Here is a 17,483-nt window from a genome sequence, read left to right as displayed (position 1 = left end):
CCAACATAAATCCAAGGTATTTCACCTCGGAGAAGGCTGCCCTTGACTTCTTGGCTTTTATATGCAGGCCTGCTGTTTTCAGAGCTGTTAAGATGGCTTGGAAATGGGTTAGGTGTTCGGACCATGGGGTGCTAAAAAATGACTATATCATCAAGATATACTGAACAGAACATTGTGTAAGGCCGGAGTATTTCATTCATCAACCTCTGGAAGGTTGCCTGGGCCCCATGGAGACTGAATGGCCGGACGTTAAACTCAGAGTCCCTCGTCGGTGGCAAAGGCTGTCTTACATTTGTCCTCTTACCTGAGAGGCACTTGCCAGTAACCCTTCGTTAGGTCCAGCATAGTGATAAAACGAGCCTCTCCAATTTTCTCCATCAATTCGTCCACCCTGGGTATTGGGTATGCATCACAAGAGGATATTGCATTTAGAGACAATCGGTGACGACCAACTACTTCAGGATGGGCGTATCACACCTAGCTTTAACATGTCTTGCACCTCTCGTCTGATGTCTTGCCTTCTTGCTGCGGGTATTCTGTATGGTCTCATTTTGACATGTTTTCCTTCTTCTGTCTTTATTCTATGTGCAATGAGGTTGGTACGCCCAGGCCTGTCCGAGAACATGGGAGCGAAGAGCTGTAGGGCCGTAAGCTCCTCTTTCATCTTAGGTGATAAGTCCTCATTCATGGGTAAAGAAACATTTCTATAGCGCACCTATCACTTCCATGGAGCATCTTTGCGCTAAAGACCATATGTTATAACTGGGGGTCTCTGGTTGGCGCAGGTATGTACTTGCGACAAGCAGGGACCCTCTCCTCTAAGTCAGGGCAAGGGACTCTCCAGAAATAACCCCTGCTTACCCTCTAGGTAGTGTGGCGCAAGCAGTCTAGGCTAATCTCAGGAGTACATGTGGTTAAACATTTGCAGTACCTTACACAGCAATCATCACCCCTCCACACAATGACACAAGACTGTAAGTGTAGTAAAAATATATCCTTTATATATACTCTTAAGCAGGCTTTAAAAATACAGTCTTCAGGTTGCAAAACACGGTTCCAGTTACTTTCAGGCTGCCACAGTTCTTTTTCAGCAAATTCAGTTCTTAAAAGGCAAGGTTTTCCCTCTCTAGGCAGTTCACTGGTGTTGGTTGTAGGAGAGTAGGGTCTGCTATCCTATGGTCACCCCAAATTTTTGCTTTTTGCTTCACTGGTTTATGACTTAATGTGGCTGTGGGCCTGCTAATCAGACCCACAGCCTGCTGTTCTCTCTCTAAATTACTGCCAATGCACTTTAGGTGCATTACGAATTGGAACTGGTTCACCTTATTAGCCCCTGTAACAGTGTACCCTAGGTACCCAGGGCATAGGTGTTTCCAAGGCCTACCAGGGGCTGCAGCATGTATTGTGCCACCCCTGGCCTGGCCTCCATATTTGACACAACTGGCTGATCACTCAGCTGGGGTAAGTGGGTGCAATCACCTCTTACTTAGGTACAGTATGCCTGTGCCTAACCCTAAACTGGACACATATGTTCCTATCAGCCACTCCTATGGAAGGCCTCATCAATCCTGGAGGCAGAGTGCTTGGAAATATGTGAGATGGTGCTCTAGCATGAGCTGAGCCTGTCTGCAGCTGTCGGGAACCACTCCCTAAGCTGTTCCGGGAGCTATCTTTGGTTTGGCTTTATCAAAACATGTCGAGTAAGGTGTCATACGAATTGGAATACTATCCCCTCGACAGTTCTGTCGACGGGGATAGCATTCCACCCTTCTAGAGGGACACGACATGTGTGTAGCCTTAACCCCGGTTAAAGTTAACCAGAGCCTCAGCATCACAAAATGGATGCTGCCACCACAGACACGAGTCTGGCCTCCTGCTGCTGACCGAAACTCGGCAGTTGGTGGCCTGGACAAAGGGTTTCCTGCCTTGGGAGGTGCAAGCACCACCCCAGACAGGGTTTTGTGTATTGGGTAGGACAGGGCTGAATAGAATCAGACATGCCCGGGGCACACAAGGTGTCCCCGTGCATAGGCCAGTCCAAACCGGTCCTGGGACTTTCCAGACCCAGGGCTGGCGAGGAGCTGGACAAAGGAAAGGGGGTGTAACCGCCCCCCTTCCTGGTTCCTCCCAGAGGAGGGACCTAGTAGGTGATCCACCCCTCAGATTGGGAATAAGAGTGGGAGCAGTGCCATTGCACAGGAGATCATCCTGAATCAACTTTAAACAAAGAAGAAGACTGGACTTCGACATTCTGCTGCTCAGAAGACTGAAGAGAATCTCCCTTGTGGCCTAGGAGTGGCCACCCTGTGAATACAGGCACCAACCAGCAACTCGACGTCTGCTTTGCCGCCGCCTCCCGCCGGAGCCCGAGCCCAGAGCCCGACAAGACCCAGACTCCCAGACCTCTCAGAGCCCGATCCACAGTCCCTGCAAAGAAGGGACCCGTGGAGGCACCGAGTGACGTGGGACCGGACATCTTGGAAGACACTCGAAAAGCTGACTGCGCAGCTTCTGAGGCATCCTCGACGTTGTGCTTTGGGGACTGAGAACCCCCACCACCGAGCAGCCCTTGCACCGAAGATCAGCCCCCCAGCATCTCCACGATCTGCGTTTTGCATTGTGCCACTCGACGCGCCATCCCGGCCACTAGCCACGTGGTCAGCGGCCATCTTGGCGACGAAACCGACAAACTACACAGCAGGTCTGGTTGCTCCAGACCTACCCAAGCTCCTGTGAAAAGGAGCCCTCGCTCTGACCTTGCTGGTCCGAGTGTTAAGCATCTTTCGATTCCTGCGTGGCTTGCATTAGCCAAGGCCTGTTTGCTCCGATCAGGTCGCCGACACCGCCAACAGCGAGAAGCCTGCGTGGGACAGCTCGTGACCGACTCCTGGACGTCCTCGACCCCGGGTGTCCACGTGGCTGCAAAGAGAAGCTACCCGACAACGCCTGTTTGCACCCGACATCGCCTGGTTCCAATCTGGTTCCACGGTAGTCACTGGCTAGTGACTTTGAACATTGTCCCCTCTGCTTTCAGGTCTTCACAACTTCAGATCCACCCTTGGATCCACTTGAACTCTTCACATCGAGCCGCCTGCAGCATCTTCAGCTCCAAGCACCATCGACCAGCGTGACGAAACCCGACACTACTTCGACCCTGTGCACCCGCTTCCTGTGGGTGAGGTAACTCAGCTCCGCCGGTGTTCCTACCCTGGTACACATCTCAAGGGCCTGTTTCTTAAGTTTCAGCGTTCTAGGTCACTCGGAAGGTTCCTAACTCTTTAACTTTGTACTTTTTACGCACCATAGACTTTACATTGGAAAGTGCGTGCACTTTGAACACTGCACCGAGTCCCGCGGGCCTTTCCCGACTTAGTCACTGCTAGTCTCGAATAGCTCCAGCGATTCCCAAGGCCCTAGGCCTGTTCCAATTCCGATTGGTATCTCTTATACCACTTTCTTAGTATATGGTTTAGGTGGCCCCTAGGGCTCATCCATATTGTGCAACTTTTGTGTATTTTAAACTGTCTTGTGATTTAACGCTTGTGCTTCTGTGCTCATAAAGAGTCTAGGGGATTTTATAGTTAATAAATCAATATATATTTTCAATATATATCTGTGTGGTGTCCCTTTCATTTGGTATTCAAGGGGGTTGTGTATGGTATTACAGCTGGCTTCACATGCCTTTCAGAGTTTAGCCTAAGACTGCTTTGTCCACGTTACCACTAGGATAACTGGTCTACAAGGTTGAATTACAACCATCATCATAGGGGTTGCTTGGCATGGTACAAAGTGATCACTAAGAATTAGTGAGCATTATATACCAGGCCAACTTCTCACATTGGTGCGCTTCGTAGCACTCTCGTATGCTCCGTACGGCGTTGAAGGAAGTGCCCCACTAAACCTCACGCATCTAGCGTGAGGCGACGTGCGGCACGCACAGGTTCTCAGCGCCCTACGAGGCGTACCAGCCTCCGATGCACAGCAGTACGTTGCGCACAAGTTCCAAGCACACTATGAGGCGTACCAGCCTCCGATGAGCAGGCGAACGTTGCAAACAGGGGCCCAGCGCACAATAACTTCTTTCTTGATCGCGGGTTCGGGCGGACGGCCCTAGGCTGTTGTCCGGCATTGCGGTGCTGTCCTGGCGGGCGGGGTGACGCGGAGGCCACGGGGTCGCTTCTCGTCAGGTTGGCGCTGCTCCGGGGGACACAGGCTCACAAGGGCAGAGTCCTGGGGTCCTGGAGAGGGGTGCAGCGGATTTGGGGCGCTTACAGCAGGGCTTTTCATGGGAGGCGAGCCCATGGTTTAAGTCTGTCCTTTCTTTACTTTCCACAGCGCGGGGACCAGCGGATTGCGGCGATCGGACCGGACGGGTCCTCTGCTTTGCGTTGTGAGCTTCGGGTCAGGGAGACAGTCACGGTGCTTGAGTCAGACAGCGCTGACCTTTGCTGTGCGAGCTGCGGCTCGGCGGGCAGGAGTTCACGGTGCTTGGCAGGACAGGGGTTAGCGCAGGCTCTTCAGAGGGCACGATGGTGACAAAGCGCACTCGGCTTTCCGTGGGCAGCGATTCAGGGACGACAATCCTCAGCAGTAGTTCCTCTTCCAGGGGGGGTGGCGCCCACTGTTCCTGGGGCGCAGTTCAGCGGGCAAGTTCACAAACAAGCCCTTGGAGATCTTTTCAAGTAGAATGCATAAGTTGAAAATAAAGTAAAGTCTCTGTAGTCTTTGTCCTTCTCTCCTTCATGCAGCAAGGCACCCACCACAGGCCAGTCTCTCAGGATTAGAGACAGTAGTCCTTCATGCAGCTTTCCCAGGTCCTTCTCTTCGGGCAGAGTTTCTTCTTAGCGCAAACAGTATCTAGTTTTTTACTTTTATAGGACATTTCTTTTGTTCTTTCAGGCCAGGGGGGCCTTTGCATAGTTCACTTCAGCTCTGAAGCACTTTGTTTTGCCAAAACAGGTTTCTGCTTTCAGTGTGTGGGGCAGGGCAGCAGACGCTCCGCAGGAGGTGGAGCCAGCATTGTGAGGCCAAGTACAGTTAGGAGCACCTTGTTGACAAGTCTTCCCTCTTCCTGGTCCAGGTGTCGGGCAGGGTCATCAGTCGCTCCCCAGGGGGCGGAGCCAGCATTGTGGTGGCAGAGCACAGCCCTATTCAGAGTCAAGGGGCACTCCCACCACCTACTCTGGTGTAATCCCCCCATTCACCACCTGTCGTCCCCTGCCCCGTCACTCAAACAACCCAGACAGCAGATACACATCCTGGCAGAGGCGGGCTGAAATGGTTAGGCAAGCAAATGCCAACTTTCTAAAAGTAGCATTTGCAAACACAGGATATTAAAATAAACTTCACTAAAAGACGTATTTTATTATTCTGAGTTCAGGCATACTAAACTTGACTTTCTACCATGTTCCCTGAGCCTGCTGGGATTATAGAGTGTAATAATTCCAGCAGTCCATCTTGGCCTAAGAGAACAGGTAGCCTTACAATAGTGAAAAACGAAATTGGCTGTAATTCACTATTAGGACATGCCACACACATCAGGGCCTGTCCTACCTTATGCTTACAATGCACCCTGCCCTGGGGCCTACCATAGGGGTGACTAATATGAAGTTAAGGGAAGGTTTAGGGACTGGCAAGTAGGTGCTCAGGTAGCATGACAGTACCAGACTGCACGCAGGTTCTGCAATGGCAGACCTCAGACACATTTTGCTAGGCCGCTTCTGTGGGTGGCACAACCAGTGCTGCAAGCCCACTAGCGGCATTTGTATTTACAAGCCCTGGCACTGCTGGTGCACTTGACTAGGGACTGACAGTAAACCAAATAAGCCAAACATGGACATCAATCAATGTAACAATTTACAACAGGGAGAGCATATGCACTTTAGCACTGGTCAGGAGTGGTAAAGTGCCCAGAGTCCTAAACCAACACAAACAGGTCAGAGGAAATATAGGAGGAAAAAGGCAAAAAGTTTAGGGATGACCCAGCAGGAAGGGCCAAGTCCAACACCAGAACAGATGAGAAAGATCAAAAACTGCACTTGTCCGTGGGGTCCAACACTCACACTAACGCTTTGCACGCTGTGTCCGTAAGACTATATATCCAGGTCTTAAGTAATTTTCTGAAACGTGTTTCAGAAAGGATTTGACGTAGTTGGGAGGGGAGTTTGTTCCAGGCCCTGGACCCAATCACTGCCAAGGATTTCCCTCCCTTGGTAGCAAGCCAAAACTTGGGAATGGTAAGCTGATTGGCGTTTGAGGATCTGAGGTTTCGTGATGGACACTAGCGACTGAAACCTTTCTGGAGATATTTAGGGCCTTGAGAATAAAAGGCCCTAAAGGTGATGACTAGTATTTTAAACAAGATGCGCTTTGAATAGGTAGCCAATGGAGAGCATCCAACGCTGCCGAGGCAGAGGACTTCCTGGGCCATCTAAGCACTAAGCGGGCGGCTGCATGCTGGACCATCTGCAGCCTGTGTAGGACTGCTTTAATCGATCCCGCATATAGGCTGTTGCAATAGTCCAATCTCGATGTCATTAATGCAACCACCACCGTTCGTCTTGCTGCCAGAGGGAGAAGGTCAAAGAATTTTCTCAATCCCTTTATGATGTTAAAACAGGTGCCTGCCACAGCCAACGCCTGTTGTTTGAAGGACAGAGTGTCATCGAACTTAACCCCATCGCTGTGGGGGATATTCCCCAACTGTGCTGGGGGGAGAAGGGCGCGCACAGCACTCCCATGCTCATGACAAGCTGAGCTCGTCATGAGCTACGGCGCTCCTGTGCTCATGACGAGCTCAGCTCGTCACAGGTGCATTGGCTCCCGTGGAACGCTCAGCACAGCAGGGGAATTCTCCCCGCACCTGAGCGTTCCACGGGCCATGACAAGCTGAGCTCGTCATGAGCACCGGAGAGCCGTGGCTCATGACGAGCTGAGCTCGTCATGAGCACCGAAAAGGTTAATTCCCAAATTACGGGCAGCACTAATTGTGTTAGGGGGTGCTTCAGCATCCTCAGGCCACCATTGTTTGGGGACAAACAGATTTTGTTGTCCAAACGGCAGGATTTCTGTTTTACCCGAATTACATTTCAGGTGATTGTTTCTCATCCATTCGAAGGTGGTTGAGAGACAGTTTTAAAGATTTTTATCAGCATTCATCATGTCATTGTCCAGGACTAGGATCAGCTGCGTATCGTCCGCATAAGAGATGGTACTGATCTTAAAGGACGAAATTAATTTGATCAGGGGGACCATGTAGAGATTAAAAAGCGTTGGGCTCATACTAGAGCCCTGAGGCACCCCTGTCTTCAGAGCTTTTTCTTCTGAACAGAACTGTCCTAGGGTAGTCACTTGACGTCTATGTTTCAGAAAGTTCTTAAAGCACTCCAATACGATTCCTGCTATGCCAGATGTTGCTAGGCGATCTATAAGGATAGCATGTGAAACCGTATCAAAGGCAGCGGATAAATCTAATAAAATCAAGACAGCCTTCTTGCCCTGATCCATGGCAGCCCGTAGGGTTTCTGCCGTAAACAGGAGGGCGGACTCTGTTGAGTGCTGGGCTCTAAAGCCCGACTGATTAGTATGTAATATATTATTGTCCTCCAGAAACGTGGTAAGCTGCCTGTTAACCAATGTTTCCACTAGCTTACATAGTACCGGGAGAAGTGAAATGGGCCATAGATTCAAAAGAGTTGTTGGGTCTGCTAGTTGTTTCTTCTGAAGCGGCTTTACTGCTGTGAGTTTCCATTCCAACGGTAACTGTCCTAACGTAGAGGTACTGGTTGTGACGGGTAATCCAAACTGGGAAGTCTTTGATACTGGACCCACCCATTTTTTTTAGGAGATTTATGTGAAAACATTGTTTTCTCCAAGGGGAGATTTGTAACCGGTAGGTGGTATTGCCCAATGTTACTATGACCGGGTAGGGTCCCATACATTCGCTCTGGAACTTTCTGGTCGATGATGGTAAAAGAACCAAAGCCCAATCACCTACTGACAGTCTTCTCTATTTCTTTCCACGGTCATAATATTGTTTTTGCCGCTGTTGGCTTTTCTCGATGTTTGAATAAGCGAAGTCTCTCAATTTTCCCAACTTGCTCTTTAACTGTTGCGTGTAGTCCAATATCAACCTTTGTTCGTCCCTTTCCCAAGCTTCTTTTGTTATCTCTAGTAGAGATCAGGGCTGTCGCCCGTACAGCATTTCAAAAGCGGAATACCCTGTACTACTTTGAGTCTGCGCTCTGAGTACATAAAGGGCCAAAGGCAAAAGTAGATCCCAATCTTTGTTTTCTAAGGTAGTTTTTAGGCAGCGATTATACCTTTCCACCAGACCGTCGGTCTGGGGATGGTATGCCGAGGTTCGTATCTGTTTTAGGTTTAACAGTTTGCACACTTCTCTCATGAGTCGAGACACGAATGGGGTTCCCTGGTCGGTTAGTATTTCCTTGGGGAACCCCTCTCTCGAGAATAGTTCTAAGAATTTCTCAGCTATGTTCTTTGTTGTAGGGGCACGCAGCGCAAAGGCCTCAGGAAAGCGCGTGATGTAGTCAGCTATTACCAACGCGTATGTGTTGCCCTTGGCTGTCCTGGGAAGGGGCCCAATAATGTCCATACCCACTCTTTCAAAAGGAGTCCCTATGATGGGAAGGGGCTGTAAAGGTACTGCTGGGGGTTTACAGAGATTCCTTTTTTGACAAACCTCGCATGTTTTACAGTATTCAGAGGCCTCCTTATAAATGCCTGGCCAGTAAAACCTTTTTAAAATACTCTGTAGGTTTTTTTCCGATCCCGTATGTACTGCCGTTAAGTGGGTATGGGCATAGAAGAGGATTTGCTCCCTGAAGGCCTTTGGTACCAGTAACTGGCGGGGTTCACCAGCTTTTCCCTCCCTATACAATAAGTTGTTCTCTATGATGAACTTTGGGAACGGTGTATTGGGGTTGGTCTGGGCTATAGGGGCCATTTCCAGGGCGTTAAATAGGGTGGCATCGTTAGCTTGTGCAAATCTAAAGTTGCGATCTAATACCCAGTGTTCTGAAGCATTCAGGGCCGGGGCTAGGCTCTCCTTTACTTTTGTGACCTCCCTTACCTCTGTTTGAAATGGGGACAAAAAATCGGGATTATCAACCCCTATGATCAGGTCCTCGGGTAAGGAATCTATTACTCCTACCTTCACCGTACAGGGGGGCCTTCCCATGGGATGGAGGGTTACTTGTGCTAGGGGATAAGGCTTCACATCACCATGAACACATCTGATGTGTACTAGCTTGTCTGGGAGAACCTGTTCTGGAAGTACTAGTTAATGTTAATGTTAATGTTAATCAGCATTTATTGAGCGCTCGTACGCCCGGAGGCTTCATGGCGCTGTAGGAAGGAACAAGGCGCGACAGTCAATTAGTGGAGATGAAGCAGCTCAGTGATGTGCCTGAGAGAAGAGCCAGGTCTTCAGGGAATGTCTAAAGCTGAGGATATTGTCACTCAGTTTTAGGTGAAGGGGAAGAGAGTTCCAGAAGGCAGCTGCAAGGTGGTCAAAGCAGCTGCCTCCGAGACGCTTCCTCTTAAACGGAGGAACAGTCAGGAGGGATTTATGGGTGGACCGGAGGTTGCGGGAAGGGCTGTATCTTTTAAATAAGTCTCTAATGAATAGGGGGCCAATGTCATGTAAAGACTTGAATAGGATGCACCCGGCTTTGAAGGCCACACGTTGCTCAACCGGCAACCAGTGTAGCTGTTTCAGGCCAAGTCTGACTGATTGTCTCCTAGGGATGTTCAAAAGAAGTCTGGCTGCCTGGTTCTGAACCAGCTGGAGGCGTTTAAGCTCTCCAGTTTGGAGCCCAAGGTAGAGACTGTTGGAAAAGTCCAATCTGGACAGGACCAGGGAGATGACGATCTGAGTGAGGGCAGCTGAGGAGAAGAAACAGGCAATTTTTTTTAATTTTCTTCAACTGAAAAAAGCTGGAAGACACAACAGCTCCAACCTGTTTTTTTAGGGAGAGATCCTCGCTGATAAAGATGCCTAGGCTCTTGACCGAGGATGACTTAGATGGGGGGGCGCCCATGCAGGAGGGCCAGAAGCTGGGATTCCAACTGAGTGTACTCTGTCCAGGCAAGACCAGTTCGGTCTTGCCTGGGTTAAGTTTCAAATGATTGCAGCTCATCCAACTCAGAATGTGGGACATGGTGTTTTGAAATTCTACCACAGTGTCCTTGGTGTTCAAAGGAAAGATGAGCTGCAAATCATCAGCATAGTTGAAGATGGTTACCTTTGCATTCCTGAGGGAGTATAAAAGAGGGCGTAGGTACAAATTAAAAAGCAGGGGAGATAACGAGGAGCCTTGAGGTACTCCACAGATGGTGGATATAGTAGGAGCCGTGAAGGAGCCCAGTCTGACCGATTGAGTTCGGTCAGTGATGAATGAACGGATCCAGCTCAGCGCAGGGCCCCTGAGGCCTGCCTGCTCGACACGGTCGACCAAGATGGTATAGTCGACCGTGTCGAACGCAGCAGAGAGGTCCAGTAGCACCAGAGCCTGATGGATCCCTTCGTCCGCGTTCCGCCTCAGAGTATTCTGCACCGAAAGAATGACCGCCTCAGTAGAATGGCAAGGACGGAAGCCAGCCTGATTAGGTGCAAGATACTCTGATTTTTCCAGAAATGTAGAGATGCTGTCACAGACGTGAGACTCCAGAAGTTTGGCACAGTATGGCAGCAGAGATATTGGTCTGTAATTGAGCGGATCTAGCGGGTTGGCTCCTGCCTTTTTTATAAGGGGGATGAGGAGGGCTTTTTTAAAGTTGTTTGGGACTTTACGCTGTGTAAGCGATCCGTTCAGCATGGAAAGTAAGCCCCCGGGGAGGCTGGTACCCACTTCTTTCAGAATGTGAGGGGGGCAGATGTCATCAGGGGAGCCGGATTTGACCTTTGTAAGGAGTTTGGATAAGTTGGCACTTTCAATAGGGGGATAGGAGTCCAGGGTAGCAGAATTATGAAAGGTGTCTGCGAAAAGAAGAGGTGACTGAGTGGTAGGGATACTTTGTTTAATGGTACAGATTTTATCGAAGAAGAAAGAGTTTAGTGAGTTGCAGAGCTCCTGGGTGGGGACCATCGGAAGAGAGGTTCTGTCACTGGTGCTGAGATTTTCCACAATATTGAACAATTCTCTAGATTTGTTATGAGCCTTGAGAATTTTTTCCGAAAAGTAGTCGGTTTTGTGTTTCAGAATAAGCTTTTGGTAGTCCTTACGCGCCTTACAATAGTTAGCCCTATCTTGTTCTGAATAGGCTGTTCGCCACTTTCGCTCCAAATGACGGACTTCGAGTTTAAGGGTTTTCAAAAGAGGTGTAAACCACCTGTGAGCGTCGTTGGGGCGAGAGCGGGGAAAGTTGGTACATGGGGCATGAGCATCAGCTGCCTGGAGTAGCCACCCTGAAAAGGCTTCTTCCATTTCTTCGATGCCCTGATCAAGTGAGGGAAGGGAGGAGGTTAAGGATCCAATAAAAGCGGGGATATCAACATTCTTCCAAATTCTAGTTTTACCTCCTAGCTGGGGCAGGGGCTTTCTACTTCTTTCAGTGGTCATAGTGAAGTTGATCAGAAAATGATCCGACCAAATGCAGGGCGTGATGGACTTAATAGCCAGGGAACTGTTTTGAGACCAAATTTGATCTAGGCTATGCCCTTTATCATGAGTTGAAAGGTGAATATGTTGGGTGAGGTTCTAGTGCTTTTTGTACTACTGATTGCCGGCACCCTGAGTCGAGCAGAGCCCTTCTACTTATACAATTGATAGTGACTAGTACTTAAAATGATGGCCCATCTCTGCGGTGTACATCGCGGCTCTCTGGACGTATCCCACCTCCATGGGTACTTCGGGTGCTTTTCTCCTGGGGCAGAGGCGTGCAATATGGCCCCATTCCCCACAATCAAAACATTGTGATCCTTTCATTAGAGGAATTTCCATCTTGATGGGTCTGGGTCTAAGGGCTCCAGCCCCGTTTTTTTTTTCTATCTTTGGTGCCTGTGAAGTTTTCGATGTCTTTTCAGCGTCCCAGGGAAGAATTCGGGGTTGGGCCCTGGAATAATTGGTGGCCATTTCGATGGCTTGGGCTGGTGTTAATCCGGAATGTTGTCTCAGCCACCTTTGTGTTCCATATGGGAGTGCTTCCATGAATTGCTTCAAATATATACTTTCCATGATTTCCTCCTTGCTTCTTCTTTCTGGTCGTAGCCATGTGTCGGCTGCAGCTTTTAGCCTAAAAAACAGGGTCTTGGGGTTTTCTCCCTGTACCCCCTTCTCTTTCCTGAACCGGACTCTATAGGCTTCCTCGTCTAGCCCGAGGTGGTCCAGTATTATGGTTTTTATGTCTTTGTAGGGTGTGTCCCCGGTAGGGTTTGCTACTTGGTATGCCCCCTGGGCAGCTCCTGACAACAAAGGGGCGAAGAAAAAGGGCCATTTATCTTCGGGCCATCCACAGGCCCTCGCGGCTCTTTCGAAATTGATGAAAGGCATCAGGATCATCTCCTGCCACGTACTTCTGTAATGCCATGCCTGACGGGTGGGGCAGGGGAGACCGTCGCTCTACCTGATTCTTGTATTGCCTTTTGTATTCGTTCTATCTGGGCAGCCATGGCATTTTTGAACACTTCTCTGTCAGCTTGGGCCGAAGACATTTGGCGCTCAATGGCCCATTCCAGCTTCTCCTGTCCCTTTATTAAGTGTTGAATGAGTTGATCCATCTCAGGTGACGGGATGGAAGGGGGAGATCCCACTTCTGATACCAGTTGTGGCGGGGTAGTAGGAAGGGACCGGAGACTGGACCAGGGTAAATATGGCTTTATTTTTATAAAGGTTTTCTTTTTCTTTGAAAGAAGCCGTTCCCGGGAAATTCTAGCTGGGTCCGTTGTTGCAGCTGTACCCGGGGGTCTTCTCCAGAAGATATTTTCCTCGTGGGGCCCACTCCCGTCTGGTTTGTCTGGGTTTCTCCACCGTAGGACACGCAGGAGAGAAAGGATAAGGGGCAGTCGGGCAACAGTCCCCTATGTACAATGCCCAAGGGGGGGAACCAAGGAGTGAGGGATCCCCGCTGTTCAAATGTAAATACAATGGGTCTTTACACAATGGACGTCGGTGAATGACATTGAGGAAAGTGTGATATAGGTAGGGGGGAGAATTCAAAGGGAGTGACGCGCAGTATTTACAATTAGTGGCCCACAGGCGCTGGTTCTTCAAACAAACAAACTAGCTGTTAGCGAAGTCTCCTCGCCTCCCCACCCAGCTCGACACACGCTGCCGTACCTGACTGAGCCACACCCCTCCGGGAGTGTGGCTGGGCGACTCGTGAGGACGGTGGCCTCCTGGTGCCTCAACTCCTCCCGCTCTTCTCACTCTGGTCTCTGTTTCTCGATCAGCTCCCTCTCCGCTCCTCTCTCGTTCCCCAAACACCACACAAACTTCTTCCTCGGTGTCCTCACACCCCGAGTCTCGTCCTTCTTCCTTTTTGTCCAACCCGGTTGGGCCTGCGTCATCCAGGGGCGGGGCTTCGAACTCTTAGTATGCCCAGTTAAAGGAGCCGTCTCCTTCCGTGTAGCTTTGGGTTTTCCAGAGCGGTTCTGCGTCCGTGTTCCCCTCGCTCTGGGGTAAGTGAAGAGAGGGGTGATTTGTAGAGTCAGTGACCCACCATTCAGTTGTTGGGGGGGGGGGTTTCTATGAGTCTGGTCCCCCTGCTACACATACGCAGCAGCAGTAATTAAAGTTAACTCAGAAAGAACTGAACCACCTTATCCTCGTTTGAAGAAATAAACTATCTCCATGAATTTATGATCAAGGTCATTGGCGGGTCACCAACTGACCCTTGCCCTCCAGCAGTCATAGAATCTCTGATCTCAAGAATCAATCAATCAGTATTTATAAGGCGCACCCCAAGGGTATCTGGGCGCTGAGGGTGCTGTTTATCCGTTGAAAACCCAGGTCTTGAGCAGAGCGTTTTCATCAATTCAGCAGCTCAACGGATCGTTCCAAGCGTGTTTCAAAATGCTGTAGAGCTCACGTTACTGAAAAACCAGGGAGAAGTCCCGGATATAACCAGGAATTATAGGGCAATATCTCTGTCCCCTTAACCTGCAAAAACTATTGGTCAGAGAACTGTCTTCAAGTGATTCCAGGCTTTATAAATACATCAGCTCTCAGATAATTCTTATCAATGGAATGTCAGCCTCACCACTCCAGGTTCAAAATATGATGCAATTTGATGATTACTTGATGAGGTTGAATCCGCTAAAACTGAATATTGACAAAACTGAGATTGTAATTTGAAAGAATAAGACCAACGTTTGGAGCCAACTTTACTCTCCAACAAAAATGAGATTGTTACCGGAGCCTAAACCCACAGCTAAAAGCCTCCGAGTGATAATCAATAGTAATCTTAGCAAGATCCAGCAGGCTGGAGCAGTAGGATGTACATGCAGATTTGTGCTGAAACTACTTGAGAAAATAACCCCCCTTCTCTCACTTTAGGCAAGAAAAACAATAGTGGTGGACACAGTCCTATCTAATTCGCATTATGCCAACCGAGTATATGTAAGAATACCCAATTTCACCATTCATAGACTACAAGTAATTCACAGCGACGCAGCTTGTTTACTACATCATCTTCAGAGGTGGGCACGCGCCACACCTATATTGAAATAACAAATCCACTCCGAGACCCTCTGCCTCAGCCCTAAAGGGTTGAGAGGTCTAGCCCCTCACTTCATTGCAGACCAGGTGGAAATACATACACCCGTACAAAACCAGAGATCTCCTCACTTGAATTTACTGTCTATTCCGAAATTACAGAAGATCAGATCAGGTGGATGCAGCTTTGGTACAAGCTCCTTCCCTTCGGATCTCTCTCCCGGCGAAATCCATTTGAATCAAACTCCAAGTGTTTTTCCAGAAATCTCAAAAAAATACAAGCCTACTCATCCTACATTCTTTCCTGGTCTGATTCGTTGTCTCCACTTTTATGTATTTCGGTTTTAGATCCAAGAAACCTCAGATTGAGCATACGCTCTACATATGCAATAACATAACGAGCATTTTGTAGATCAGATCCTGTAGAGGTTTGGTATGTTGGCGCGGGCTTCAGTCACTGAACTGAATATAGCAAAAGAGAGCTGTACAATGCAAGTGAGAATGATAGTGCAGTCTTGTCTGCCAGGGTACAACAAACCTTTCATTGCTGCAAGGCTGTTACAGTATTATATTTTTTTTCATAAAAGTGTGCAATTTGAGCAGACCAAGGAACAGACATACGTTGAAAACAAATGTCAAATTAGTGCCTTTCATAATATATGAACTATGTTATGGATATTGTTAAATTTTAATGATTGAATTTTTTTCTGGTTTTAGAAATTCGCAATTTCCTCTGATCACACTGGGGTTGTTGAGACACGAAGGAGTATTTTGACATAGTTGTTCTGTGATAACGTGTTGTCTTTTCTTTTTTCCTCTCCTCTGAAGACACTTGAGACTTGAACATCAATTTACCAGAATGGGGAGAAGACGGGCTCCAGGAAAGAAAGCGAAAGAGCAGTGTTCACATGAATCCGTAAGAGCCACAGTCCCATCATTACCTCTTCATGACGCCTCAGCTTCAAGATCGCAAAATGATACTCAGAGGGACCAGAACCTGAAATCGCTTTCGGATGACCTGCCCCACATTATCCTTTTATCCATGTTGGAGGAGTTGGAAGCCAAACTGGATAACTTGATGAATACTGTGGAGGATGTGCCTTCTAGAGTCGCTGGGCTGATTAAGAAAATCTGGATAGAAAAGGATCGAGGTTCCCTAGATAATGGTGCAGTGTCTTTGGAGATGGTCTGTCTTGCGAGCATTAGAGAATGTGCTGTTAGCCGGTCTCCTGCGACACCTCAGCTGGACAGGCCAGGTGGACCGAGCTTGTGCCTTCAGCAGGTGTTCTCTGATGGGCATGCACCAAAGCAGGACTGTACGCTCTCTTCTCCGACAAATGTTCAAGGGCGTCCAGAGGAGCCAAACCTTTGTCTACAGCCAATGTTTCTACATCGATGTGACCCACAGCAGGGCCAGTGCGTGCAGCCTGGGTTTCCAGATGTAAACGAGTTGCAGCCGGTCGAGTGCATGCAGCCTGGTTTTCCAGATGTACATGAGTTGAAGCAAGACTGGTGCATACAAACTGGTTTTCCAGATGGAAATGGAGTACAGCAGGATTGTACTTTATCCAGGTGCCCTCAGACAGATCCTCCAGGCAGATCACTGGAGGCAAAGCGGTGTCTTCACTCGGAATTTGTTGATGGACAGAGACCAGAGCAAGACCACAGCATACAATTGGCGTTCCCCGAAAAGAGGGAACCTGATGAGCCCCTGAAGCAAGAACCATCCCCATTGTCTGATAATAGCTGGGATCAGCAACAGAACCTCTGCCCACACCCACTATTTCCTGAAGGACACGAACCACAGCAAAACCACCCTATACAACCCGCGCTAGCAGATGGGAACGGACCTGATGATCCCTTGGAGGAAGAATTGATGTGTTTTGATTTCCAAGATCCACAGGAGAACCACAGCCTACAACCCGTGTCACCTGATGGGATGTCATCACACGAACACTTAGAGTCTGGGCTGTTGTCCTTTGATGAGTTGGGGTCACAACAAACCCAGTGCCTCCAGCAACACCTATGCTGTCAGCAGGAACTTCCTTATGCGCAGGATCCAAACGTGAACTACGCGCTGGAATCTATGCGCCCTGAAGCACAGGAACCAGATCAAAATGACAATCTAGAACAGACCTGTGCAGATGCACCGGGTTCAGATCAGAACAACACGGTGGAACCACTACACCCGGAGGAGCAGGATTCATATCAGAACTGCAAGCTAGAACCAGCCTGTACTGATGCAGAGGGCTCAGATCAGAACTACATACTCGAACCACTGCACCCTGAATCACAGCATCAACCTCAGAACTGCATGGCAGAACTGCTCTGTCCTGAAGAGCGGGGTCAGCCTGTGCCTCCATCATGCCTAGAACTGGACACAATTACTGCAGATGAAGACGCCCCCTCAGACTCAATGGACACAGGACCAACACAGTCCCATTTATTGCCGTCCAAAGCCACCCCAGGTATGTGTTTCGCTATACATAGAAACTCAGAGTGCATACTAACACAGGTAACCTCTTCAAAATGCATATGTGCAGATTTTAGAAAGACTCCGAGGGGATTAATATGGTTTTGATGGAACCCACTGAGCGATACTGACCTTCAGAGTATGAGTACACAGGGTGCAGATGTTTCCCTGCACTCTCCGCCTCTGTTTCCACACAGGACTGCATCCTTCCTGTGCAGGAACAGGCCTGGTTATGGGACTCTGCATGAGAGAAGTAGGCCAGTAGCTCTCGTCCTTCCTTGTCCGTCCCCATTCCAGGCTGAGGAACTGGAAATAGAGCTATTCATGGGAAGAGT

General features: G+C 49.0%; 1 protein-coding gene across 1 annotated transcript; it reads left to right on the top strand.

The window, feature by feature from the left end:
* The first annotated feature begins 15,534 nt into the window (after positions 1 to 15,534).
* On the top strand, positions 15,535 to 17,256 carry LOC147736723 (uncharacterized). Its single transcript, XM_086953441.1, has one exon. It carries the CDS (start codon positions 15,535 to 15,537, stop codon positions 17,254 to 17,256), a length of 1,722 nt encoding a protein of 573 aa, XP_086809567.1.
* The last annotated feature ends 227 nt before the right edge of the window (positions 17,257 to 17,483 follow it).

Source organism: Lissotriton vulgaris, chromosome 1_2 (assembly GCF_964263255.1).
Source record: "Lissotriton vulgaris chromosome 1_2, aLisVul1.2, whole genome shotgun sequence".
Classification (NCBI taxonomy): domain Eukaryota; kingdom Metazoa; phylum Chordata; class Amphibia; order Caudata; family Salamandridae; genus Lissotriton; species Lissotriton vulgaris.
This window is presented reverse-complemented; position numbering and strand designations above follow the sequence as displayed.